Source organism: Crocuta crocuta, unplaced genomic scaffold, assembly GCF_008692635.1.
Source record: "Crocuta crocuta isolate KB4526 unplaced genomic scaffold, BGI_CrCroc_1.0 scaffold32, whole genome shotgun sequence".
Taxonomy (NCBI): Eukaryota; Metazoa; Chordata; class Mammalia; order Carnivora; family Hyaenidae; genus Crocuta; species Crocuta crocuta.
The window spans coordinates 4,089,248-4,116,586 of NW_027529424.1; the positions used below are offsets into that span (position 1 = coordinate 4,089,248).

Consider the following 27,339-nt stretch of genomic DNA (forward strand, 5'->3'; position numbering starts at 1 on the left):
GTCTGATTTGGGGAGTTCTAGGGAACCAGTAGTGAGACTATTTCTTCTCCTTGAGAAGATGGAGATCAAACTGTCTCCTCTGTTGGTTGATCTAAGGATGTGACATTAGATCCATTAGATCTGATGGGCCTTATTAGCCCATCTTGACTTAGACTTCCCCACTGGTGATGAGCAGAGCCGAGCAGCTGCAGACCTCCCCTCAGGACCGGTGCCTTCATGCATGGGGAGTAGACCAGAGGGTCTGCCCCCAGGGTGGCTGAGAGAGAGCGAGCCAGACAGCAGGGAGCTGAGTCAAGCCAACCTCAAAAGTCCATATGCCCCTATGAGAGGGGTGAGGGAAGAGTGTGGGGCGAGTTCTGGAGTGTTCTGACATGGATTTAAAGCATGACAGTAGCACATTCAGTCAAGTGGGCAGGACCTTCCTGTCCAGAAAGTCAGACTAAGGTTTTTGGAGTCATTTCTGGAAGTAGACAGGCAGCTAGATGGGGAAACATAAGAAGAGGAGCGGGCTGGATGCAGACATCACAGACATGGCTCTGGATTTCTTCACCTTTCACGAGGCTCCTGCCATCTCCTCCCTCCCTCCCTCCCTTCTTTCCTTCCTTCCTTCCTTCTGAAGATGAAGTACTTACATGTAAGTAAGCAGAAATAGATGCGGACTTCTCATTTCTGAATTTTAGAGTCGTAATAAAAATTTAAATGCTACCTTGAAATAGAATTTAAAAAAAAGCTGAGAATCCTTCATGAAGGTGTACTTTTTGCAGGGAAAGTATTTCTGAAAAATAGCTTAGAATCTAATTGTTAAAAATAAATTGCTGTGTTTAATGTTTAGCTGGTTGAATAGTTCACAATAGTAATTCTGAGCAGTTATTTTCTTTACAGTTTTTTTTTAATGTTTTATTTATTTCTGAGAGAGAGAGAGAGAGACAGTGTGAGCAGGGGAGGGTCGGAGAGAGAGGGAGACACAGAATCTGAAACAGGCTCCAGGCTCTGAGCTAGCTGTCAGCACAGAGCCTAACTCAGGCCTCAAACCCACGAACCGTGAGATCATGATGGGAGCCGAAGTCAGACGCTTAACCAACTGAGCCACCCAGGCACCCCGTCTGAGCAGTTATTTTCATCTTTTTAAGAACTACTTGGTGAGGAGCTACTGTGTGCTAGACCCTGTGATAGATACTAGTGACCCCACGATGAATGAGAACTGTGTTTTGTTCACGGAGCTTATAGCTAAATAGACATTTCACTAAACTATATATGTCAATAAAATGTCACGGGTTCCTGTTTGGAAGAGCACTCAAACAAAAGAAGCAGTGGCCGGTTCTCCCTTTATGCCACCAGGTATGGGTGGGTCAGCTAGAAGCTGTCATTCGTGATTGCGTTTGAGAAAAACTTACCTTCTCAATGATAATAAGTCTTTGCCAGTAATTGGTTTTAGGACTTTAAATATTATTTTGTTTCTCCTCTTTCTAGAAAATAGGAAGCAAGTAATAGAAGACTGCCCAGGAATTACTGCTATGACTATAGTTTTAAGCATTTTCTTAGTTACGAAAATATTAAATACCTAGCTGATACTGGGTGCTCTGTGCTTAAAATGTTAGAGATATGTGTGTGCCCTGTTACGAAAGGTCATAAAAGTATATGCTTACAAACAAAACAGCCAGCCAGCCTACCAATTATAAAACGTTGGGCTTTTTATTTGTAAAAGGAAGACCTGGACCCGAAGGATTAGGGGAGGTTGGGATAACAGGTGGGAAACCGATTGGTAGCTTTACAGAGGAGCTGGCCGGCTTGCTTGGCTGGTACAGCACCGCAGCTCTGCGTGGGTCCTGTGGCCACTCTGGACCAAAGAGGGAGATCAGGCCGGGGCAACTTTGCTCCCTCCCTCCTCCACCCCTCTACCTGCCTGGCTGGGCAGTTGGGCCTCAGTATAAGGATTTGTGGGAAGAAATGTGTTCTGCACATTTAATGACAAATTTAAAAACTATTCATTTAAAGCATATGCTAGAAAATATCGATGCCATGCTGATTGTGATAGAATAGAAATATTTTGAACGGAAAGATACAAATCCTGTTTATACTCATAATTAAAAGCTAAAATTGAAGAGCATTTAAACTTATTTATTTTGGGGGCACCTGAGTGGCTCAGTTGGTTACGCAGCTGACTTCAGCTCAGGTCATGATCTCATGGTTCATGAGTTCGAGCCCTACATCAGGCTGTCTGCTGACAGCACAGAGCCTGGAGCCTGCTTCCAATTCTGTGTCTCCCTCTCTCTCTGCCCCTCCCCCACTCACACTTAGTCTCTCTCTCTCTCTCTCTCTCTCTCTCTCTCTCTCTCTCTCTCAGAAATAAATAAAACTTTAAAAAAATAATAAAAATAAATTAAATTTGAACTTATTTATTTTGAATGTTTTTATGGAACCAGACAATGCAGATTAAGCCAGAGAAATATGAAGCTACTATGTGGATACTTGTGTGGCTGTTTTGAGAGGAAATCTGGGCGTTTCTGAGGACTTTGGGTTCTTTCATGTAGCTCGCTTTTAGTCTCTGGCTGTCTCTTCCTTAATCACGATTATTTATCATAGTTTTCCTAGTGAACATGGGAAAGAGAAGGAGCCCAATGACTTTTCTAAGATGATTCCTCTAGTGGGGGCAGGAAGAAGGAGATAAGTAGGTGTTGGGGTTGTGCAGTTTTTGAGGACATGTTTAACATGGAATTGAGTGAGTTACGAGAGGGGGAAATAGGACGGGGCTGGGACGCGAGGGAATACTGGGTGATAGATGACCTCCCTGTGGAGGGAAGAGAAGAGACCCTGCGTTAGTCTTCTCCCAGGACCACCAGGTGGTGCGTTTGGCCTGGCTGCCCCATGCTCTTTCACAGTCAGCTTTATGGGGGCTGCTCGGGGGAGGCGGCCGGGGACATGTACCTCATAGGGGCCTGCGTTTAACATCATCTCATATGGAGCAGCCAGTTAAAGTCAGTGGCACTTCGGGCCGGCTTGTGATGGGTGCACCTCCCTTTATTTTATTTGCTGGTTTTTAGTTGTGTTTCAATGTTGATCTGCTTTAACTCTGCTTATTTCTCCTCTGAGCGTTTCTTCCAGCCTTGAATCTAGAGCCTGACAAAATAAATACCGAAGTTTTTAGCAGTGGTGCCGAATTAAGATTTTACCTTTAAAAGCACCCTTATTTTTGATATATCTTAGTCCCTGGTGCACGAAGGAGGTGGTCACAAGTAGCTGAGACCGTTGCTTACGCACCACTGGGACCCGGGCCTCTTAGTTTAAAGATGAGTTGAAATGAAGGAACTCTGATCATAGACAAGAATAACTTATTCAAATTATTTCAAGAGGGAAAAAAGAGCATTATTTGTATTGAGCAGGAAGTGAAAGCCACCGGGAACTGAAGCATGAAGCAGCTTCAGGGAGAGGCCCTTCTGTCTTTTTTTTTTAGGCCGAAATGTCTCTGCGATGGTGACTTGCTTTGGTCTCTGTCTGTCAGGTACTGTTTGCGTCTTTGCACCAGCTGCTTTTTCTCAGTTCACTGGTAGTTTCTGCTTCCCCTGTTTCTCTGTTGCCTTTGGTCACTGCTGCCTAGTAAGCTCTGTACCTCATGATGTTTTATCTTTAGCTCCCATTAAAAATTGACTCTTATTTTTATCCTAGTTCACATTCCTTAGAGAGGACTGCTTGAATAAATTTATATTAGCGTATTAGGTAGGATGCTTTTCAGCTACTGAAAAGGTTAAGGTAGATCCATTGGTGTATTGGAGCCAGACTGAACTCTCTGTTCCATGACAGCACTTTGTAGCTGGGCGATTAGCCACTGCAGCGGGAGTAGTAGCGCCATGGAGGTTGGGGGATGCCACAGACGGGGGCTCGGAGCCCGTACTCCCTCCCTACAGGAATCGGTGGCTAAGCCTTTGTTGGTAACCACCAGGTAGGTCTACAAATGTTGAGATGCACAAGCTCCCAGATGCACTGTTAAATGAAATAGTGAGGTGTAGGATTCTTTATAGAACGATTCTAGTTTCTGACTAGAAAAGGGAGATTGAAATCTGTGTGCGCATGCATACGTGTAGATTCTTGCACAGTGCGGAGAATGTTTTTTGTAGGGAAGGGTAGCTGCTTTTAGGAAGGGGGTTTGTAGTTGATTATGAGTACTAAAAGCCAATAATATATAATCAAAATAATGTCAGTATCATTTACCTAAGTCTCAAATATTATGAGATATGTAGGAAGGAAGGACAGTAATCCTAATGTTCAAAGTGTCGCTATCACGTGAATCCATTTCTCCTATATGCCGTACGCATACCGATGCCCTTTGTATATTTCTTCACGTTTGACTGTGGCTTTATCACTTTCTGCTTTGCTTGTTCTGAGATTGCAAACCGTCCTCCCGCCCTCTTTTTGGAGTTTTTTATATATAAGCTTTTACTGTATCCCTGATAATCTCTCCTGTCTTCCTGAAGACACCTTGCGTTCCCTGTTCTGATGTAGGCTGGCTTCTCTGGAGGCAGCTACACACTTGGCATCTGGACATGTCTAATTTTAGCCTTCTGAGATCTCATGGATCCTGTGTCTGCCTTCTTTTCGATGCTGTTACAGAAAAAATTATTCTGGCACTTGTTAAAACAGCAAAGACTTTGTTCAGGACAATTGCAGTTAGGGTCAAAACTGTCGGCAGTAGGGGAGAGAGATCAGGTTCCACTCCAAGCACAGTAAGGGCAAGTGGGGTTTCTAGCCAACAGGCAGACTAGAGGATTGGGTAGGTGGCGGGGAGCGGGGGCAGGGGTGAGGGTGGTCCTTGCTACACCGACTGAACAGGATTCTGGATAAAGGCACGCCAGGGTGACTATCAGGGTGTGGGGGCATTCCTGCTAAACTGACTTAGCAGGATTCTTGCTCTGGCTGGGCAGGCGGAAGACAGGGTGAGGGTAGGAGGAGCCTGACTGAAGTCTGGAAAAGGAGAGAGTCTTTGTCATTCTTTTTATTGTTGTTGTCTTGTTTTTCTGTAATGTATTCTCACATTCTTTTTAAAAGAAACATTGGGCAGACAGTGAACTTTGAATCATGTATTGGTTTGCTATCACTGCTTTAACAAATTACCACAAACTTAGTGGCTTAAAACAGCATGGATTTATTCTTTGACATTTCTGGAGACCAGAGTCTGAGCTTAGTTTCACTGGGCCATAGACAACATGTCAGCTTAGCTGGTGCCTTCTGGAGCTGTTTCTTAGCCAGTTCTGACTTCTGGAGACCACCTTTGTTCTTTGCCTGCCAACCCCTTCCTTCCTCACAGCATTCGAACCCCTTCCATTGTCACACTTTCTTGTTTCCCTTTGGGGCGCCTGGGTGGCTCAGTCAATGAAGCATCCGACTTCGGTTCAGGTCATGATCTTGCGGTCCATGAGTTCAAGCCCCACGTCGGCCTCTGTGCTGACAGCTCAGAGCCTGGAGCCTGCTTCTGATTCTGTGTCTCCCTCTCTTTTTGTCCCTCCCATGCTCACACTCTGTCTGTCTCAAAAATAAATAAACATTAAAAAAATTTTATAAGGTGCCTTATATGATTCCATTGGGCCCATCTGCATGATCCAGGATAATCTCCCATTTCAAGATCCTAACTTATTACATCTGCAAATACGTTTTGTCATATAAGGTCCATTCACAGGCTCCAGAGATGAGGATGTGGCATCTTCTAGGTGGTGGGGGCCATTTTTGAACTTTAGCATTACCTGATATAGCAAAAAATGTTTTTAGTTTTTCTCTATGGTTCATTGACAGTTGAGCTTGGTATAGAATTCTACGTTCATGATCCTTTTTTTCCTTAGAACTCTGGAAATAGAGTTTCATTATCTTTTAGCTGAAAAGAAGTTTGACACCAGTCTGATTCTTATTCCTCGGTATAGAACTTGAAATTTTTCCCTCTCTCTAAGCTTCTGAGATCTTTCACTTATAGTAAATACTACAACTGGCTTGAACTTAATGTGTTAAGTATCCGGTTAAGTGTGATTAACGTCCACAAGCAGCCTCCAAGATGACTGTTAACATTTGCAAAGTGGTTTCCGGATTGTAGGTCCCTGAAGAGGAGTAAGAAGGAATAAGAATAGAAGAGAAAATTTCACAGAGCCGTCCTACAGTAGTTATACACGTTGTTTCCCCAAATATTTGTTTCACTTGTATATGTGCAGTGTGTTAAAACTTTCCAAAACCTTCCAAGATTTAGCATGTATTCACTTAGCGTCTGAAAGAGGGGTTGACGTTTTCACACTGAAAATAATGTTAAGAAATGACATGTATTTGAGGGGAACATTCCCACTTAGCTTTAGTGTAATTTTTTCAATAAAAATGTTCTTTGTTGCTTCATGACAAATTTTATGACAAGTAGTACGCATGTGGCTGACTTTGCAGCAGGAGGTGAAGGCGTGTTCTGAGGCGGCTTGTCTCAAGCCCCTGTTTGTTGTCAGATGGAAATGCCGGGTGTAGGCCGCTGCGGCTCATACTTGGGATCTGGCCTGAAAGACATGTTTTTACCCTCAACAAACATCATCTTTGTTTGAATATCTGGAGTCCGTGTCGCCACAGAAAGGCCTTTTCTTCTCCCTTAGAAATGTTTTCTTTCATGTGCTTGTTTCACAAATAGTTTAAAGTAGAGCTGCCTTCCACTTTTCTGTTTCAGTTTGTTGCAAGAATGTGTGAGGCACCACCTAACATGCCTGGTGTGCTTGCAAACTATAAAATAAAAATGGACTCTTGGAGTAGATAAGTTTAATCTATGAGGACTGAAGCTGCCGTTAATTCCCAAGGCCAGACTAACTGTCTAACAAATGGTAAAGTACTTCTTAAAGTGAAATACGGGATTTGTATACAATGTTCATCTGTCAGAATGTACGCTAGGAAGAATGTGAATTTTGTTGTATTGGACCGAATTTGAAATTTAATAAGTGAGAATGACTTGTTCATTACAATGTGTGGTTAATGGAGTAATACTAAGCTACAGGACTTACTTTAAAAAAAATGTCATTCAGGAGGATGCCTGATTCTTAAAAGTTCTTGTGTTTAGAGGGAGTTAGAAGTCTTCTGGAAGTGTTATAGTTGTCAGATTTTGAAATGCTTCATAAGATGCGCTAGCTGTCCTTACCTTCCATAAATCTGTGCCCAGATATGTTTTCCTGTATACTTGAGTATTTAGTCCAATGGCTCTCGAGTTTTATTACTTAAAATATGCCTCTTTTACTTTGAAACATTCTTGCGTTAGATGTGAAGTCAGTAAAAAGAATTTGATTTCATTTGGCTTGAATAATGCAATAGAGATTTTTTTAAATTTAATAATGACATGTGATGTAAGTGCCGAGAAACACGACTGTCACTGTTTAATAGGTGTCTGGAACTTTGTGCACACTTGCACACAGACACAAGACAGCTGTTGATAACCCTTTGTCTTCAACGTTTTAGGGCAAACTCTTTGTTCTTGCAATGGAATTTCTAAATAAGCTTTCAGAATGAAACCAAAGGGAGGATTGTAATGCAATTCTTCATAAACTTCTCACCTATAGATCAGACACTATAATACATAATTTAACTTTAGTGAATTCTGCAGAGGGAGATGACTTGCTCTAAAGATGGTTGCCTCGATGTGTGGATTATTAAGTAATGTCTTTGCACTCCATGTTGGGAACAATTGGCATTTACATTTAGTCTCTTCTAGGAAGCAGGTTTGGCTATATTTTATAAAATTAGTATGACTTTAAATTCACGCTTTTTTTAGAACACATTTGTCAGCTTTACAAAATTTTCTCTCCACAGGGAAATACAAGGATAAGACAGTTCTAAAGGAATTGAAAGATTAAGAACTTACTTTATCTGATTGAGAGCCAAGTCAACTACTCTAATCATGTTAAAGTGCATGATTTCTCTCTCCTGAAATTAGGATACAAGTTCATCCAGTTTCAGTATGACCTCTATCACATGGTTAGATTTTTACTTTTTTGGAAACCTCTAGACTGGAGACGATCCCTGGAAAGCTTTATATTTTACTGTTCGCCACAATGGTGCTTTCTTGGGATACTTTGCATCTTCTCAACTCTGTATTGTTTTCAGTTCTTGCCTTCATATTTTTAAGCCTTTCATTGTTAAGCAGGAAATAGGGTTGAGACTCCCATAACTGAAGCAGCAGTGAAGGTCTGATATATAGCACACATCCAGAGAGAGCCTGGCCTGATCGCCGTAGATACTCATGCTTAGTTGTTCTGATAATGGAAGTGGAGTTTAGTTAGTAGTCAGCTTTCCTAGTTTGAGTTTAATTTCCTTAATTTGCTTTCCCTACCCTTTTGTAGAAATGTGAGTGTAATGTTGTAAAGCTGGGCAACCGAAGAGGGAAAAGGAATTGAAAGAAGTCCTAAGTCTAGACCAGGGTAATGAATATATAACTGAGTTGATATCCCTGACTTCTGACTGCATTAGTTCCCTGTGAAGATCTAGTCTGCATTTTCGTTATTTTATTGAACCGTTCTATTATTTATTCACATTTGCCCCAAAGGAGAGTATGTTGGCAGTCTGAGAAAAGCAGTGACATAAACAATTTTTTCCCAAATAAACTTAAAAATTGACAATTTACCATTATTCCAATTTTTACTATTATACTGATGATCTCATTGGCCTAAACCCCCAGAGGTGGAATTGTTAGGTAAAGGACACTCCTGTTTTTAAGATTCTGGGGACATATCAAATTGCTTTCCAGAAAGATAAGTCTCCCCCAGAGTAAGCTGCTGCAGATTTCCCCACACTCTTGTCAACATTGAGTAACATCAGTGCATTTTTTAGTCAGTCTGAGATAAGTACAAAGATATTTTAAAACTTGTATTTCGTTAGTTTGTAATAAGTTTATTTTTCCCCCCTGCTTCGGCTTTTAAATTTAGATTTTATTTTTATCAGAACTATACTTGGTTTAAAGATTCAGCAGTCTGTACGACTTATTTTGAAAAATAGCTGACTTCCATCCTCCTCCCACCCCACAGAGGTAACCACCTTCCTCTCCCTGGGCGGCTTGGTTTTCAGTGTTCTCCCATAGAGCTAGAGAGCGTGCCTAGATTGCCGCTTCCGGCTTCTGCAGTCGCAGGCAGCGCCTGTGGTTTCCTGCTGTGGAGGGCGAACATGGTCTTCTTCCCCACACCTGACCCACACTGTTCACATGCACATCCCTTCCGTCTCAGGGAATTGACTCCTTTCATCAGCTTTCCAGGCCTAATCCCCTCCGCCTCCACTTCCCTCTTCTCAGGAGCACCGTTTGCTGGGCCTTGAAGGGAGGGGGTTTAAAGAATCCCTGTATAGTCATTTGAGTACCTTTCCAGAGGAATGGATATGAAAGTGTGTGTTCTGTCATCTTTCACTGGAAGTCCTTTCTTGTGTCTGTATTGTTTTTTTTTTTTATCTTTCCTGTGTCTTTAGTAGTCATTTTTATAAAATAATCCTTAAAATTACGGGCTATGGAGTCTAAGACTGTCCAGACTTGAGTCCCAGTTTTGCTCTTTACTAGTTTTGTGACCTTAGACAAGTTGGCTAATATCTCTAGGCCTTGTTTTTGCATCTGTGTGATAGAACTCATGCGATACCTGTGGTAGGGTGTCATTGTGAGACATACACGTGGTAAGGCATGTAAAGAACCCTTCACAGTATCTCTACCGGGCGCTATCTTACTATCTGCCAGGGGGTTAGAGAGAGCACAGATACGGGTGTGGCTGCTGTTGTTACTCTCGTGACTTTCATGCTTATGGCCATTGCCCACATTTCCAGTGGAATGCTGGTCTTTTTCTTCTTGATAAGAGGTGCCTTTGATACAGTCTGTCACTGGTCTTTTGTTTTTCTTTATGGTGCTTGGGATGTGTCATCATATGCATACTATTTCATGTTATGATCTCTACCCCTCTTGTCAGATTTGTGTTTTTCAGAGATACCTGGTGGTGGTAAGAAAGAAAGGGATGTATGTGATAAAATTGGTGATTAGCATAGTAATTGGGGCATTTGATGAGGCCTCAGGGGCCAAATGAAGGAGTGATTAGTTTCATCATGTGGGAGAAAAAATTTTTCTAACTCCTGAAGTATATCTTACACTGGTTTATTTTGTGGACAGATTACCTCCATTTGTAAAAGCCTTCTTGACTGTTCTTCTCATCATACACCCAGATGGGTTTCATCTGAAAACTCCGAGCTTTTGATTTGTTTCTACTTTAACACTTGTTCCTCTGAAATTAGATCCAAAATTGGTTCTTAAGTGATAAGATTTATCATCTCCTCTAAGTTAATGCTATGTTAACAAATTTGCTTTCTTTTGAATATCATATATACTATTGAAATGGTAGATGTGTTGATCTTTCAAAGTTGTAGTTATAGATAATTAACTCAGCCTTTTATGTTTATTTTATTTTGCTAGTTTGTCCTTTCAGGCAATATTGGTTTATCATTTAATTTTTGTTTTATCTTAGTTTTTTATGTTTTTTTTAAATGATGGTTCATCTAAATTTGATCTCTCCACAGACTCAGACCAGGATGTAGCCCTCAAACTTGCCCAGGAGCGAGCTGAAATAGTTGCTAAATATGACAGAGTAAGTATTCAGATTTACTCTTCGAGTCAGTTTTATTAGAATAAACATATAAATAGAAATGGATTTGGTTTTTGGAAAGCTTAAATTACAGAAGCAGTGTATTTACTTCATGTGACCTTTGAAGTAAGTCATCTTTTTTCTCTGACTTCATTTCCATATTTTTTCTTTTTCCTTCTGCTCCAGCCACCCTGGTCTGTTGTGTTCTTGCAACACACCGGGCTTGCTGCTGCCTCTGGGCCTTTGCACTGCCTGGTTTTTTTCTGCCTAGAATATTGTATACTGGATAGTCTCATGCAGTTTGCCTCACCTTTTTCAGATTTTTACTCAGATGTTACCTTCTTAGTGAGATCTTCTCTGACCACATTGTTTAATAGCACCCCCCACCCCCAAGCTCTCTGGATTCCTGTTCTCTTCTTTCTCTTTCACCACAGCACTCACCTTAGCATTCTTTATATTATACTTCTTTTGTTTTTTGTCTGCTCTCACTCCTAGAATGTAAACTGAGGGTAAGAATATCTTTTGTTTGACTTTCTCTTGTATTCTAAATATCTGGAACAGTTTCTGACTCCTGCTAGGTATTCAATAAATATTTGAATATGTTAGTATATAAAATTAAATATCCATTTTATTTATAATTTATATATGCTATTAAAATTTTAACATGGATTTGAAAATTTGAACTTATGCATTATATATAATCTCCATTAGCATTTTATCTCTATGTTAGTTATGAAATCTGGTTTTTGATGCCTTCAAAAATCACAGTTGTTGACAGTTTATGTGTCTCCTCATTATTACTTTACCTCTTGAGGTCTGTAATGGGTTGTAGGCAGTGATTTATAAATGTCATGTTTTATATTTGTGCCACTTGCATGTACTTTCATATCTGTTACTTTTGATTATTTGTGAGAATACCAGGCACGTGAAATTATAGAAAGCCATCTGGATTGTGCCCTGCCCCCAGGGAGGCATACAGGCGGTGTGCTCAGAGTTCGTCTTTAAATTGGTTGTTTGGAACATCAGACATAAATTCCCACTATTGTGAATGGGTTTTAGTGGAATCTATGAAAAACCTAATTAATTTATTTAACTGCTTAACTAACTTAAAATCAGTGGAACTGTCACTCATTCACGCTTGCATGCATTTTCTCCCCCGCAGTTAACACTTAGTGACTGGGCTGGCCATTGTGCCGTCATTGATAAAATACATGCAGATGGAGGGATCCCCAAGACAGTTGGGTGTTGAGTCTGAAATGTGAGGGTTGGTATAGATGTTTGGGGCTCCTGCTAATCATCGGTAGTTCACAGCCTCAGAGAGACAGCGAGAAGAGCAGTGGGCTGAGGGCAGAGCTCTGGGCACAGAGGGACCCATGAAGACCCATCAAAAGAAGAGTTGGGTGGTATGAGGAGAACCCAGAGAGGCCAGTGTCATGGAGGTTGAGTGAGCGACACCGAGCAGTGTCCACTGGACTGGACAATGGAAGATCGTTTTTGGCCTTGGCAAGCATGCCGTCCAGGCTGATGGAGCTGTGAAGTACAGAAGTAGAGAGACAAGGTGGAGAGCTTAAGAAGGCAGAAAAGAGTTTTTTTCTAAGACAGCTTTATTCAGAAACATTAAAGTGTGGCAGCTCCTTCCTGAGTGGCTTTCTTACCCTTTGTTGCTCCCTCTTCCCCAGCTGGCTTCTCACAGGACCCCAAGTCTGATGTCAGGGCTTAGGCGGGTGTCAGCTGTTGCTGACCTGCAGGACTTTGGAAGCCTGTACCTAGGACGCAGTGACTGTATTGCCAGAAGTAGTGTGTTTTCTACAGTTAATTTAGGTTGATAATGCCTCATTTCTAGCTCTTACTATTAATTCATAAAAAATAACTCTTGTGGCCTTTTTCTTCTGAGTAATTATTCAGTTTTATAAGTTCCCATAATACCCTTCTTTGTCCCCTATTACAGGGACGAGAAGGTGCAGAGATTGAACCTTGGGAGGATGCTGATTACCTTGTTTACAAAGTCACGGACAGATTTGGCTTTTTACAGTAAGTTGTATCGATTGAAAGTTAACTTTTTTATTACAGTGTTTCTGTGGTGACCTATTATATTGGTTGTCTTTATTTTTAATAGCACTGCTATGAAGAAGATTCCAGGACTGGTCCTGCAATGTGCTTTTTGTTATTAAATTCCTGGCATTTTTAACCTCTGTGATTAAAATTGAACTATAGTTAAGAATACAATTTTTAATACTTGTTGTATTTTAGTAGGAACATAAAGCGCAATAAATGAGTTGTATTAATAATTTAGCAGAATTAAATGGAAATGAATAACACTTTGTATTTCCAGAATAATTGTAAAACATTTCATTTTATGTAAATGCATTTTAAAAATAATTAGCAATTAGAACTTTAGTGTTATGCAGCCTAAATATGAGCAATGAAAAGAAATGCTGTTGATCTTTCCTATAGTTATAAATGTCTCGTGTTATTGCTTCTCAAAATTAATTCCATTTATCCTGAGTACGTTATATAAAGAGTTGAGGGAGGTCTAGACTACTATAAAGTCAAGGGGCTGAAGAGGTTTTGACTCCTGGAAGCATCTTGCTAATGAGGAGAACCTGCCTGGTCTGGTCTGGCATTGTTGAGGGAGACTTCTCTTCATCTCCACCATTTGTTTGGTTCCATCCAGTCTTGTGATTAATTTCTCGTTCAGTTATTTTTTTTCCACTCTATTTATTATAAATAGGAAGAAGCCAGGGTTTTAAATTTTATGATACATGATTACGTTTTGAAGGGAAAAATGTAATCTCTCAATAGTTCATAGCAGCGACCTGTAGCACTCACACTTTGTTTTCTCCTTCTGTTGAGTTTTCTTGCATTTACAAAGTAGTTTTTGTATCATGTTTTCCTTTGGGTGGAACAAGCAAACAAACTAACAGAACAGTCTGGGAGTCGGAGAATGTGCCCTTTCTTGTGGCTTTGCTGGTCTCAGATAACACTTTGGTGCCTCATCTGTAAAGCAGAATCAGTAGCTGCCCTACGTACCTAGTGTACTCAGGTTGGTGGGTTTGAGCCTCATGTCAGGCTCTGTGCTGACAGCTCAGAGCCTGCTTTGGATTCTGTGTCTGCCTTTCTCTCTCTCTGCCCCTCCCCTGCTCGTGCTCTGTCTCTCTCTGTCTCAGAAATAAACAAACATTAAAAAAAATAAAAAAGAAATGAAATGATAGAATACTATATAAAGATGTGGACAAATATAAGGTGTTATTATTATACCTAATGGCATTAGCATAACCAGAGTGTTCTCCTGAGTAGTTATAATTAGAAGACTTTGAACTTCAACAGACCAACAGAGCACTGTTTTAACTATGATGAAATACTGTTCTTAAATTAAACCCCCACTTCCACTATTTTTTTAAATAAATCAAACTTAGCCACAAATGTGGCAGGAAATGATTGCATGTTTGTGTGGGTTAGTGTGCAGATCTGAGGTAGGTGAATGAAGTTTTAAAGGATAATTTGAACATTTAGCCCTGTCAGGATGAGTAGGTCCCCAAATTGCCTGCACATTAGAATCAGCTGGAAATTAAAAATAAATAAATTTCTGGGCTCTGTTTTTGATTTAGATTTTGATTCAGATTTTGATCCAGATTTTGATTCAGAAGGTGCAGTGTAACTCAGCTGATTTTGACCTCCTCAAGTGATTGTATATTGAGAGTGAACCACTTTAAGAGATGTTTGTATCATAAAATGGTCTAATATAATACAGACCACATATGATAAAACTGTGCATTCCAAAAGGATCTAGTAATTACTTAAAATCTCTTTTCACATTGCTTGAAACAACATATTTAGTCAATCAATAATTTATCTTAATAACATTAGCCAGTGTTCCTTAAGCACTTACTGTTTGCCAGGCACTATTCTAAGCCCTTTACATGGATAACTCTTTCATTCCTCCCCAAAACTCCTTGGGATAGGCACTCTTTTTATCTTTTTTTTAGATGAAACTGAAGCAGGAAGAAGTCAGCCAGCTGGCCCACCTTGTGTTGACAATAGGTGTCCGCTGAGACATGTAGCCTCACAGGGCCCGCGCCCTGGACTTCTGTGTCTCTACCGCTTCTTACTAACCTCCTGCGTTTTCAGTAAGAGAAACACAGAAGTGTCTTGAAATGCCGGGAAAGAAAATTGAAAGGGGAAAAAGAGGGGCTAAGGAGGACACCATTGAAAGTGATCACCTGTGTGAAGGTGTAGTCAGATGGCTGAGCTCACCACTCCTTTGAAAATGAAGCCGACTGGTTCCCATACGATCACACCCACTTCTTAATTTATGCTATGATGCAGTTTTGGAGCATCCAGCGCAAATGAAAATGATGAAGCATAGAAATGGACTTTAGTGTAGTGTTAAGCTTCATTAAATTTCACCAAAGTCATAGATCGTTTGTTACAGTGCCTAATTTAAGTATGACGCTTTCTCTAGAGGTTGCTGCTGGTGGTTTTCATTGCTTATCACTGTAGCCTGAAGCTTTTTGCACCATTGAATGAAGTCTCTTGGCCTAGGCGTTTAGACACTGCGTTCTGTCACACCTTGATCAAAGAGTATTTCTTTCTGCTGTTTTAGTTCTTTGCAATTTTTGATTGGTTCTACAGTGAAATTGGGTTTTAAGTGTCAGTGTCAATACCATACAATGGCCAGAAGTCACTTTGTAATCTTCTTTGAAGGCTGCTGACTTCATATCTAATTACAGTTTAGTGACTGAAATTACTTGTTATGATATGTGCAGAAGGCAACAGTATTCACAAATACAGTATAGGACTGACTTGGTTTTATAACAGATTTCACAATAAATATAAAAACTGTTGCCAAACCAGCCTGGCTCGATGCTGCAACAGCAAAGCCTTTGTTCAGTTTTCAGAGGTGGGGGGTTATCCCCGGCCTGAGTGCTCATGACAGGGTGACATCCGGAGTGTGGGGAAGTCAGGCTTAGTAAAGAGTTAGAGAACTTTCAACATTTGTATCAAAAATAGTCACTGCTAGTCCATTCAGTGAAGAATGCTTGGAATTTGGGTAACGATAGAGCTTATAGGTCATAAGTTATTAATAGAAGGAAATTGTATCAGAAATAAAGATAAAATTAATGTCAAGCATTAGATTTTCAACTAATCAAACTATATTTTTTAAAAAAAATTTTAATGTTTTATTTATTTCTGAGAGAGAGAGAGAGAGAGAGAGAGAGAGACAGCATGAGCAGGGGAGGGTCAGAGAGAGAGGGAGACACTGAATCTGAAGCAGGCTCCAGGCTCTGAGCTGTCAGCACAGAGCCCGACGCGGGGCTCGAACCCACAAACCGTGAGATCATGACCTGAGCCGAAGTCGGAGGCTTAACTGACTGAGTCACCTAGTCGCCCCTCAAACTGTGTATATTTTTAAAGTTTACCGGATTGTCTGTAGTTTACTATGACTACATAAATATTTGGAAACCAAAATAAAGGTGTTTTTGTTTTTAAAGGGCATCTGTTTTGATGACAAGAGCTTGAGAACTTTTCTACCCGCCTGATCCTTTTGATTAGAGTAGATCTAAATTTAGACAAAATTTACTACAAAACAAAATTTAGTCAATATATTCAACTTACTGATTTTAACAGGCTTTATGTTTCCAAGTGAAAGTTTGTCTCACAGAAATATGCCACCTGAGGTTTTAAAAAATTACAGTCACATATACTCTTGTTAATAATTCTTTCAAGTTTAAAACAGATGAAAACAGATGCAGTTAAGTCCCCTCTCTTTCCAGAGATGACTGTGTTGTTTTCACTTACTGCATTTCTATGAGGCATAGCTTCTTGCTGTCAGCTTGGTGGTTTCTTTTGGCAACTTCAATGTACCTCATTCCTTTGTTTTGCTTTCAAGTTTGTTTACTTTGAGGGAGAGGGAGAGAGAGCACAGGCAAGGAGGGGAGGGGAAGATAGAAAGGGAGAGAGAGAATCCCAAGTAGGCTCCACCCTCCGCACCCAGCCTGACGCAGGCTCCATCCCATGACCTGAGCTAATATCAAGAGTCAGACGCTCAACTGACTGAGCCACCCAGGCGTCCCCAAACCTTTGTTTTTTAAAGTAGGGGTAGGCATACATTTTATATGAAGAGCCTGATAGTAAATATTTTTGGCCACATGATCTTTGTCCTAACTATTCGACTTTACTGTTGTAGTATGAAAACAATCACAGACAGTACATGAATGAGCGTGGCATTGTTCCATTGAACCTTTATTTACAAAAGCCGGCAGAGGGCCACATTTGATCCATGGGGCTGTAGTTCGCTGACCCAAAGGAGTACCCTGCGTTCATCCAGATTTTGGTCTTTCCTTTCTTATACTTGATGAATATTTAGGTGCCAGGTGACGATGCATATATGCATGCAGCATGGGGTCCCCCTTTTTTCATACATTTAGTGCCCTCCTGTCAGCCACTGTGCCAGAGGCCGGTGCAGTGACTTACATCTGTATTCTAGACATTGTGTGTCACTTTTGGTAAGGCAGCAAGCTCCTCCCTGCTTTGTTCTTGAAAGGCTGTGAGAATTACTGCATGCCATCACAGAGATTTGAGGAGGGACAGTTCTGTGGAGATCAGTGCTGTACACACAGCAGATTTCATATAAAATTTTTAGGTATGGAGTAGTAATGCAGGGAAATCCATATAGGAAAACTTGACCACATTCTTTCTCTTTCCTCTATCTGAGGAGTTTCAAGACTGTTTTCACAATTCAAGAATGTTTTTACAATTCAACATTCAGCAGGTATGGAGGGAATGGACCTCATCATAAAGTCACATATATGACAGACCCACAGCCAACATTATACCTGCTGGTATAAAAAGCTGAGGCTTTTCCTGCCAGATCAGAAACAAGACAGAGATGCCCACTTTTGCCACTTTCATTCACATAGTACTAGAAGTTCTAGCCAGAACAGTTAGGCAAGAAAGAGAAATAAAAGGCATCCAAAATGGAACAGAAGAAGTAAAGCTATCTCTATTTACAGGTGATGTGATCTTAAATATAGAAAACCTGAGACTTTACCAAACAATTGTTAAAACTGATAAGTGAATTCAGTAAAACTGCAGGATACAAAATCAATAAATAAAAATCTGTTGTATTTTTATATACTAGTAAAAACTATGAAAAAGAGAAGAAAATAATCCTGTTTATAACTGCATCAAAAAAATAAAAGATCTAGGAATCAGTTTAACCAAGGAGAAAACACTTACACTCTGAAAACTATAAGACATTGATGAAAGAAATGGAAGATGACACAAAGAAAGGGGAAGAAATTCCATACTCATGGATTGGAAGATTTCATTTTGTTAAAATATCCATACTTACCAAAGCTATCTACAGATTCAGTATACTACCTATCAAAGTTCCAGTGGCATGTTTCACAGAAATAGTACACGTACAATCCTAAGACATGTGTGGAGCCACAGAAGACTGAAGTAACTAAAGCAATCTTGAGAAGAACAAAGCTGGAGGCCTCACACTTCATGATTTCAAACTATATTACAAAACTCTAGTAGTCAAAACATTATGGTATAGGCATGAAAATAGAGACATAGATCATTGGAACAGACTTGAGAGTCCAGAAAGAAACCTATGCATGTATGCCCCCTTAACTTACTACCATAGGGAAGGGCCAGTGTCTTCAGTAAGTGGTAGAAGGAAAACTGGGCAGCCACATGCAACAGAATGAGTGGATTAAAGGCTTGAATGTAAGACCTGAAACCATAAAACTCCTAGAAGAAAATATAGGCACAAAGCCCCTTGACATTGGTCTTGGCTGTGATTTTGTGGATCTGATACCAACAGCAGAGGCAACAGAAGCAAAAATAAACAAATGGGACTACATCAAACCCAAAAGCTTTTGTACAGCATGTAAAAAGGCAACCTACCAGATGGGAGAAGGTATTTTCAAATTAGGTATCTGGTAAGCGGTTAATATCCAAAAATATATAAAGAATTTCTACCACTCAGTAGCAAAAAACAGTCCAATTAAGTAATGGGCAAAGTCCCTGAATAGACGTCTTCCCAAAGAAGACATACAAATGGCTAACAGGTACATGAAAAGGTGGTTACCCTCACCAGTCACCAGGGAAATGCAAATCAAAATCACAATGAGAAATGAGATCACAGCAGTTAGAATAGCTAGTATCAAAAAGACAAGAAATAACATGTTTTGGCAAGGATGTGGAAATAAAGGGAGCCTTGTGCACTGCTTGTAGGAGTGTAAGTTGGTGCAGCCATTGTGGAAGACAGGACAGAGGTTCCACAAAAAATTAAAAACAGAACTACATGTGATCCAGCAGTTCTACTTCTCGTTATTTATGCAAAGGAAAATCACTATCTCAAAAGGATTTTTGTCCCCTGTGTTCATTGCAACATTATTTGTAATAGTCAACACATGGAAACAACCCAATGTCCATTGATGGGTTGATGGGTGAATGGAAAAGAAAATGTACGTACACACACACACACACATTTTATTCAGCCACAAAAAAGAATGGAATTTTACCATTTATGATGACATGGATAGACCTTGAGGACATTATGCTAAGTGAAATAAATCAGATAGAGAAAGACAAATACTATATGTCATAATTTATATGTGGACTTTAAAACACACACACACAAACAAACAAACAAACAGGTTGGTGGTTGCCAAAGGCCAGATCAGGGATGGTGGTTGTGGGAGGTACGCAAAATGGGTGAATGTGACCAAAAGTCCAATTTTCAGTTATAAGTATGTAAGTCCTGGGAACATAGTGCAGAGAATGGTGACAATAGTTATAATACTCTCTTACATATTTCACAGTTGCTAAGGGAATAGATCTTAAAAGTTTTCATAAGAAGGAAAAAAGCCAAAAAACTTATAACTATGTATGGTAATGGATGTTAACTCAATATAGTAATCAATTTGTATATATACATAATTCAGATCATTATGCGTGAGTTCGAGCCCCGCGTCGGGGCTCTGTGCTCACAGCTCAGACTCTGGAGCCGGCTTCAGATTCTGTGTCTCCTCCTCTCTCTGCCCCTCTCCCACTTGTGTCTGTTTCTCTCACTCTCAAAAATAACTAAACGTTAAAAAAAATTTTAAGTTAAAAAAATCATTATGTTGTACACCTAAAACTAATATAATGTTACAGTCAGTTATATCTCAAAAAAGTTTAAAGAATAAATTTTAAAAATGCATATGAAAAAAGGCTTGGCTAGTAGGAGTATCTGGGGATACGCTGGAGGTGCTGCACAGGCACCCGGATCCTGGTGGGTTGAGACACGGCAGATGGAGATGATGGAAAACTTTGAGGTGAAGGGAAATTCAAGCCCAAGTCTGTGTGGAGTCTGCCTGCGGCCGCCTCCAGTTACATATAGATTCGTTCCTGCATCTGTCTCTCCCAGGGTTTTCAGTAGTAGGGTCTGATGTGAAGAAGGAGTGGGATGCTGAGAGCAGTCCTGCCGCATCTTGAACTTCACCAGCACGTTCTGTAGGACTTGCCCAACACAGGCCACGTGGCCTGAGCCGATAGACGGTCAGCACCGCTCCACAGACAAGTGCAAAACTTGGTTCCGCTTCAGTGTTGAGAACAGGCACAGCAAAGTTTGTGAGGCTTGTCTCACAAAGTCGAAGACCCACAGAGAGTTGTCCCAGCACCTGCAAACAGCTTGTCCTGTGGGAGGCAGCTGGAGCTGGCCCTCCGTCTGCAGTCAGGAAAGTTCAAATAAACAGTCATCAGGATCTGCGCTGATCCGCTGCACGAGAAGCCACCGTTGCCCAGGGCAGCCTCCTGCCTCCAGAAACACCATTCATGGTGTGCACAAAGGGTGCGGGGGGTCCCTGTTGTCCCGGGACGTCCCTGCTGACCCTGCACTTAAGAGATAAGTTCCTGCGGTGTTGATGAGCCCTCTTCTGCCAGCCAGCGAAGAAGGGATGGGTGCGCTTTTAAACCCGAAGTCATGTGCTGGGCCTTTCGTACCTCACTGGCTGTAGGAAGCAGGGAAATGCAGACTGTGAGCACAGTGAAAGGTATAAAAAGTCCAAGGTGTCACCTTCCATAAGGGTGAGTGGACACTTTACATTTTTATTTAAAAAAAAAAAAAAGGCTTTTATATTAATTCCTCAGGTTTTTTTTTTTTTCTTGAAAATTGGTTTCTCAGCCTCTCCTTCATCTTCTACACAATCTGAAGATCTTGTTCATTTTCATTTGAACCCACAGGGTTAGGAAGATAGTGTTGAGCATCTCTATATTAGGCTGAGGGACTGTGACTGAGTGAAAATGCTCATTTTCTTATCTCTGAAATGAGGAGTTTGGACTATCTAACATCTCCTTTGGCTATTACACTTTTTGCCAGTTCCATTGCTATACATTGGTTTGTGGTTCACCTAAGGACTCTTCAGAGTAGCAAGAGTGCCTTTGAAAATACTAGACTCTTGAATACTAATGTGTTGCACTCTTAAAAATGGGATTATGTGGTTCAAGAGAAGTGAAGACAGGAATCTGTGTATCATTGCCAAGATATCAGTACTACTGAGGTAGCAATTCAAAGCACATAACTTTGTTACAGACAGTGCATTGTCTTTATGTTTCTGGCAGTTAATACAAGAGTCTTAGCATGTTTTAGGTTAGAGATGATATCATAGAATTACAGTATCAGAAAAATGAATTTGATCTTTTGTTGTACATTTAAAACTCATCCCTATTGAAGGTTTGGCAAATGAAGCTTTCCTGATTCATAGAGTTAGATTTTTCATTTTATTAAAAAAATTTTAATGTTTATTTTTGAGAGAGAGACAGAGCATGAGTGGGGGAGGGGCAGAGAGAGAGGGAGATACAGAATCCAAAGCAGACTCCAGGCTCTGAGCCATCAGCATAGAACCTGACACAGGGCTGGAACCCACAAACTGTGAGATCATGACCTGAGCTGAAGTCAGACACTTTACCAGCTGAGCTGCCCAGGCACCCCTAGATTTTTCCTTTTAATTCATGAATCTATTGGAGATAGTTTTGTTTCCTTATACATTTGTTTTTAAGCGATCATTTGTTAGAGGCTGTGGTTTGAGCCCAAGAGTTGAGGAGGTGGTGTAGAGTAGGGCTTAGCAAATGATGGCCTGTGGGCCACCTTCAGCTCACTACCTGCTCCTGTAAACATTTTGTGGGAATAAAACTGCATGCCATCTTCACATTGCTTGTGCTTGCACAGTACAACCTCAGAGTTTAATAGTCATGAAAAAGGCAGTATGGTCTGCAAAGCCCAATATATTCAGTGGTTTCAATGGTTACCTTCACGGAATGGTTACCTTCACGGAAGAAGGTTCCTGGCCTCCTGGGCTGCGGGAGTGTTGTCCAGTAGGGCTGTTTGGCAGGGTTAGGTCCATTCTTCCTGTACACACTGCTCACAACAGTAGCCTCTATCCACACGGCCGGCTCACACTTGCAGTGTGGCTACTGAGACCGAGGAACTCAACTGTTACTTTTATTTAATTTGAATTTAAGATTTAAGATTCAGCAGCCACATGTGGCTACAGATGACTGTCCTGGGCAGTGTATGTCTAGAGATTTAAAGATAGGGGACCTTGTAGTTACAGAATAGCTGATTGTTTTGTACTGAATTTGGTAGAATAGAAGCTTATGTACCTTGATCCATTCTTATGATGACAGATAAATGGTTGTATGTCATAGGTCCCTATAGGTATATAATTTTTAAAAAGTTCACTGTGGGGGTTCCTGGGTGGCTCAGTCGGGTAAGTGTCTGACTTGATTTCAGCTCAGGTCATGATACCACATTCATGGGTTCAAGCACTGCATTAGGCTCTGTGCTAACAGTACGGAGCCTGATTGGGATTCATTCTCTCTCTCTCTCCCTCCCTCCCTGTCTGTCTGTCTCTGTCTCTCTGTCTCTCTCTCTCTCCCTCCCCTGTCCCTGCTCACCCATGCACACACACTCTCTTTCTCAAATAAACTTAAAAAGAAAATAATAAAAAGTTCCTGTGATATCCTTGATTTCACATAGACTCTTCTTCCTTTGCAGCGAAGAGGAGCTCCCGTATCACAATGCGGCTATGGAACGGGTGAGTCCAGCTCCACATTTATTTATGTGTCGCCTTTAGCAAGTTGTGTTTATCAGAGGGATAAAATCCACCACCTCTGCGATTTTGAGTGCCGGGTTAGATGTAAACGGTACAGGCATTGTTCGAATTTGACCCAAAGTATTCCACAGTGAGGAAGCAATTAACGGTAAAACAGTTTTAGGAGGTTTTGGAACTTCTAATAGATTGTGAAAAAAAGAAAGGTAGCGGTCACCAGAGACTTGTATTCTAGGCAGTCTAGGGCCCAGTCTGGTTCTCCTTCATGCTTGGAGTGCAGAGCCCTTGCAGAGCACTGTTCCGGGGCCCGCCTCCGTCTCTTAGGGCAGACTCTCCTGGCAGGGGCTCCAGTGGGTCATTGGTGGAAGGCTTCTGACGCGATTCGCAGGCACTCTGCGGCCAATAAAGCACTCTTCTAGACCCACAGTTTCCTGTTACAGACTGTTCCATGGGGCGGTACTCAAATTTCCTACAAATAACAACACCACTTTGCTTTATTCAAGTAAGTCTTTTAGCTTTTAAGGACTTAGAGAAATCTTATGTGTAGTAAACGTGTCACTTTTTTAAGCTTAGTGTTTGCGCCTTCCTTCATTATACTTGACCAGGGAGCTGGTCCCATAGGCGTGTGTGTGTCAGAACTAGAGGTTGAGTGTTTTTAAAAAATTTTTAATGTTTATTTTTGAGAGAGAGAGACAGAGTACGAGCAGAGGAGGGGCAGAGAGGGACGGAGACACAGAATCCAAAGCAGGCTCTAGGCTCTGAGCTGTCAGTACAGAGCCCGACATGGGGCTTGAACTTAGGAATCTTGCGATTATGACCTAAGCTGAAGTTGGACGCTTAACTGACTGAGCCCCCCAGGTGCCCCAAGATTGAGTGTTTTGAGGTTCATCAGAGTCTCCCTCCCCTTCTCTGTTTTTTTCTGTACCAAAAAGTGAATTGCAGAGTGAAAGGCAGGCTATTTATTGGGATTATCTTCAGTTCGTTTGTTTGATGGAGGAAGGAGGCTGAGTTTCAGATAATGGAGGTGAAACATGGGAATGAGAATTTGAAAAATACTTTAAAAAATCTTACTAAAGTCAAAAATTTCTGAAAGTACAAAAAACGAAGCATACCTTTAAGATGTTGAAGAAATTGCCATTGAGATATATATATATATATATATATGTTTATAAACATCGTTTTTAGCTACTTCCTACAGTTGAATTCTCTTGTGCCTGCCTCATTCTCTCCCAGTATCATAACCTTGATGTTTTGGTAAATGAGTTTCTTTCCTACAGCAGATACATAATTGAGTTGTAACTGTGTATCAAGCACTGGGCTAGGTACTGCCTAGAATACTACGGTCAAATAAGATATAGTTTCTGCTTTGAGACACTCACTGTGCGTCCAATGACTAGACGAAGGTCAGGGAGACAATAGATGGGAGATTATTGGTGGCTTCCTCCAGTCCACTTTGAAAGGGGAACCACTCTCTTGTCTAGGTTCTGACTTCACTGACCTTGGACCTCACTCCTAGAACCCCTGTGATATTATCCCTCCCTACACCCATGTCTTCATTCCCCTCTCCTCCCAGCTGAAACCCTGCTCTAGTCAGTACAGTCACTCGCGCACGCCTTTCCCCACCTCGCCTCTCTTGCTTCCTCTGGACTGAAGTCCAGCCTCGTTGAGGCCAGCTTTCTGCCTCTGCAGTGTCTGCTCCTGCCTGGCTCAGTGTAACTGGGGAAAGACTCACAGCTTATGCCAGCTGGTTTCACTTTAAAGTCAGCCGAACATTCATGTTGCTAAACTTCAGCCGAACATTCATGCTGCCTAGAGATCACGCTGTTCTTAGTGAATTTTCGCTCCATTTTAGCTACTGGAACATTCTTTCCTGCTCAGATTTCCAGTACCTCCTCTGCTCTCAGTTCATTTCTTATTAGAAAATAGAAGCAGTCAGAGGAGAACTTCCACAGACTTCCACGGCCACCCCTACCCACCTGTCCTCATCTGTGCCAGTGGGGTCTAGTCACTGTTGCTTGTTCAGGGACATCACTCGGGCTCTTCTTCCCTCTCTCGCTCCTGAATTCTTTCTCTTTCTGCTGGATGGTTCCCAGCAATGTGAAGTGTTTTATCTCTCTCAGAAAACAGCCACTGCAAGACCATGAATCTTCCTTTGCCCCGTTCCCTCCTCGGAGCTGCCCCGATTCTCTTTTGCTCTTCGAGCAATGCTTCTTGACAGAGGTGTCTTGTCTTTTTCTTCACCATTTCTTTCCTGCATTTCCTTCTTGCATCCATTCCAGTCAGGTTAGGTTTGTAGCTCTCCGCCCTTATCCCCACCTCCTCCTGGCCCATGTTAGGTTCTCTGACTCCCTGCATGCTGTGATACAGCAGTCCGTCCGCAGGCTGGCCCTGATCTGTCAGGGTGTGTGAAGCGGCAGGCTGCGGTCCCATTCCGACATGTTCTCTCCTCCTGGCCCTCAGACCCTCCTGCGTTCCGCGCGTTCTTTCCTCACTGGCTGCTCGCCCTGTTTCCTCTGCTTGTACCTTCTCATCTCCTTGATCTCTGTACTTTGAGGTGTCCTGGGCCCAGGCCTTGAACTTCTTTCCTATCTGTATTTTTAACTTGGTCATCTCATCTAGTCTTTGGCTCTAATGCCAACTGTGTGTTGATGACTTGGCTCCCCAGATCCTAGAGCTGTGTACCCTGGTACACACATTTAAGTGTCTACACTTAGATGTCTAATGGATGTCCCAACTGGAATTTCTGTTACTCTCTTTAAATGTACTCTGCCAACAGACTTCCCCATGTTAGTAAATGGGAGCTCTGCTCTTCGAGTTGTTCAGCCTAAAACTTGTAAGTTATCTTTGACTTTCTTTTGTTCATATCCCACATTTCATCTGTTAGCAATTCTATGAGCTCTGCCTTTAAAATAGATACAGAGCCTGATGACTTACCATTACCACTTTTGCCACCGTGTCCACTGTTAACATCTCTTCTGGAGCTTTCTATCTTCCTGCTTCTGCTGCTGTCCCCCTCTCTCCCCACGATCCTTCTGTTCACTAAAAGAGATAGATTGAGCCCGTCACGAAAGATCGTGACACTCTGATTGGAACATTGTAATGGCTTTCAGTTGTATCCACAGTAAAAGGGTAAGTCCTTAGAATGACCTTCAATGTCCTTAATGACCTGGTTTCTGTTAAGTCTCTTGTTCATCTTTAGTGCCTTCTCTTCCTTTCTCACCGGCCTCCTTAGTGGTTCCAGAGCGTGCCCACCATATTCCTTCTTTGTCTGCCTCTTCTCCCGAGGTGCTTCCCCCTTTACCCTCATAGTTATAAGACACATTCCATTTCCTCTGCTGTTTACTCAGATGTCACATTCACCTTCAGAATAAGACCCTCCCTGGCCATGATCTCTAAAATTGCAAACTCCCTCTCCCCGCCTTTCTCTTTAACACTTAACACTTTCACAGTCTATAAATATGTTACTCGCTTCTTTGTTTTGTCTGTTCGCTCACTAGGAGGTAATCTTGGGCGGGGGGGTATATCTACTTTCTTCACTCCTGTATCCCCAAAGCACAGCACATTGCATATAGTCTATGCTGAGTCAGTGGTGGCTAAATGGATCATCAAATCAATGTAATGGCTGCTTTATAACAATAAATATGGTGACTTCAACACTTCTGAATGTTATAGTGGCCTTTATTTGAGAAATTAGTAAGAGAAGAATTGGAAGGTATCTTTTAATGAAAGATATCCATAATTGGCAAAATAAAATCTGGCAACCTGGTATAGACTTCTGCCTTCAGTGCCCCCGTCTCTCTTTTTCTTTTTTATAAGTTTTTGGTACAGAAAGTCCACAAGTCTGGGAACTGGTACTATAGATGATTCAAGGAAGGTGGCAGCGAAGGAAAAAAACCTATAAGACAGAGACGAGTGGAGGATGCATGCTTGAGGGTGGTTGTTTTTACATTTTTATTTTTTCAGTCTTGCCTGTGCAATAAAAGACCTACCCAACGCAGTCAGACTTAGAATTAATTGGTTATTTACTTTAAAGTGTTTAATAGGAAGTCACTAAAAAAATCTGTGCATACCTTAATAGTTTAACATCAGATATAATTTTCTGTTCATCTGCCAGTCTTTTGTGGAGAGAGAGGCAGGATTCTGAGGCTGTTGTGGAGATTCCGTTTCTGCCTTTTGTGCAAGTTTTGTATAAAACTGCACTTGTATTGCGTGACCTGCCTTTTATACATTTGGTTTCTTGATAGTGGAATGAGAACTTTAGACGTACGTAAACAAGCAGTCTAGGACTGTACTCCTTTTAGTTTATCAGAATTCCCCTCATTTTTTCTGGTTTAAGTTCCGTTCAGATACTCTTCAGTGACTGCCTAGTCCTAACGGCCAAGCCCTGCAATTTCCAGGAAATTAATAAAAAATTGTGGACATACGGCTCTGTTGAATAACATGAATGGAAATAGTACCGTGCTGAATTCTGCACGTGTTTATCAATCTTTTACAAAGCATACACTCGAAGCACGCACTTACTGCCATTTGCGAAGACTCGTACCCTAATGCACAGTCATGTAAGTGTGGTTTTAGTTCCAGCTTTGCCCGAGTATTATTTTACATAAGACAATTCTCTGTTTAAAATAGGGGTAGTA

The 27,339-nt window shown here is 41.3% G+C and overlaps 1 protein-coding gene across 2 annotated transcripts in view; it reads left to right on the forward strand.

Annotated features, from left to right (window-relative positions):
- The window catches only part of USP6NL (USP6 N-terminal like), a 160,707-nt gene that overhangs the window by 71,110 nt on the left and 62,258 nt on the right, over positions 1 to 27,339 (forward strand). For both annotated transcript variants that reach the window (XM_077758522.1, XM_077758523.1), the window contains exons 2-4: positions 10,531 to 10,598; positions 12,544 to 12,626; positions 22,648 to 22,687. In XM_077758522.1, the coding sequence (XP_077614648.1) occupies positions 10,531 to 10,598; positions 12,544 to 12,626; positions 22,648 to 22,687 (191 nt within the window). The remainder of the gene's footprint in view (positions 1 to 10,530; positions 10,599 to 12,543; positions 12,627 to 22,647; positions 22,688 to 27,339) is intronic.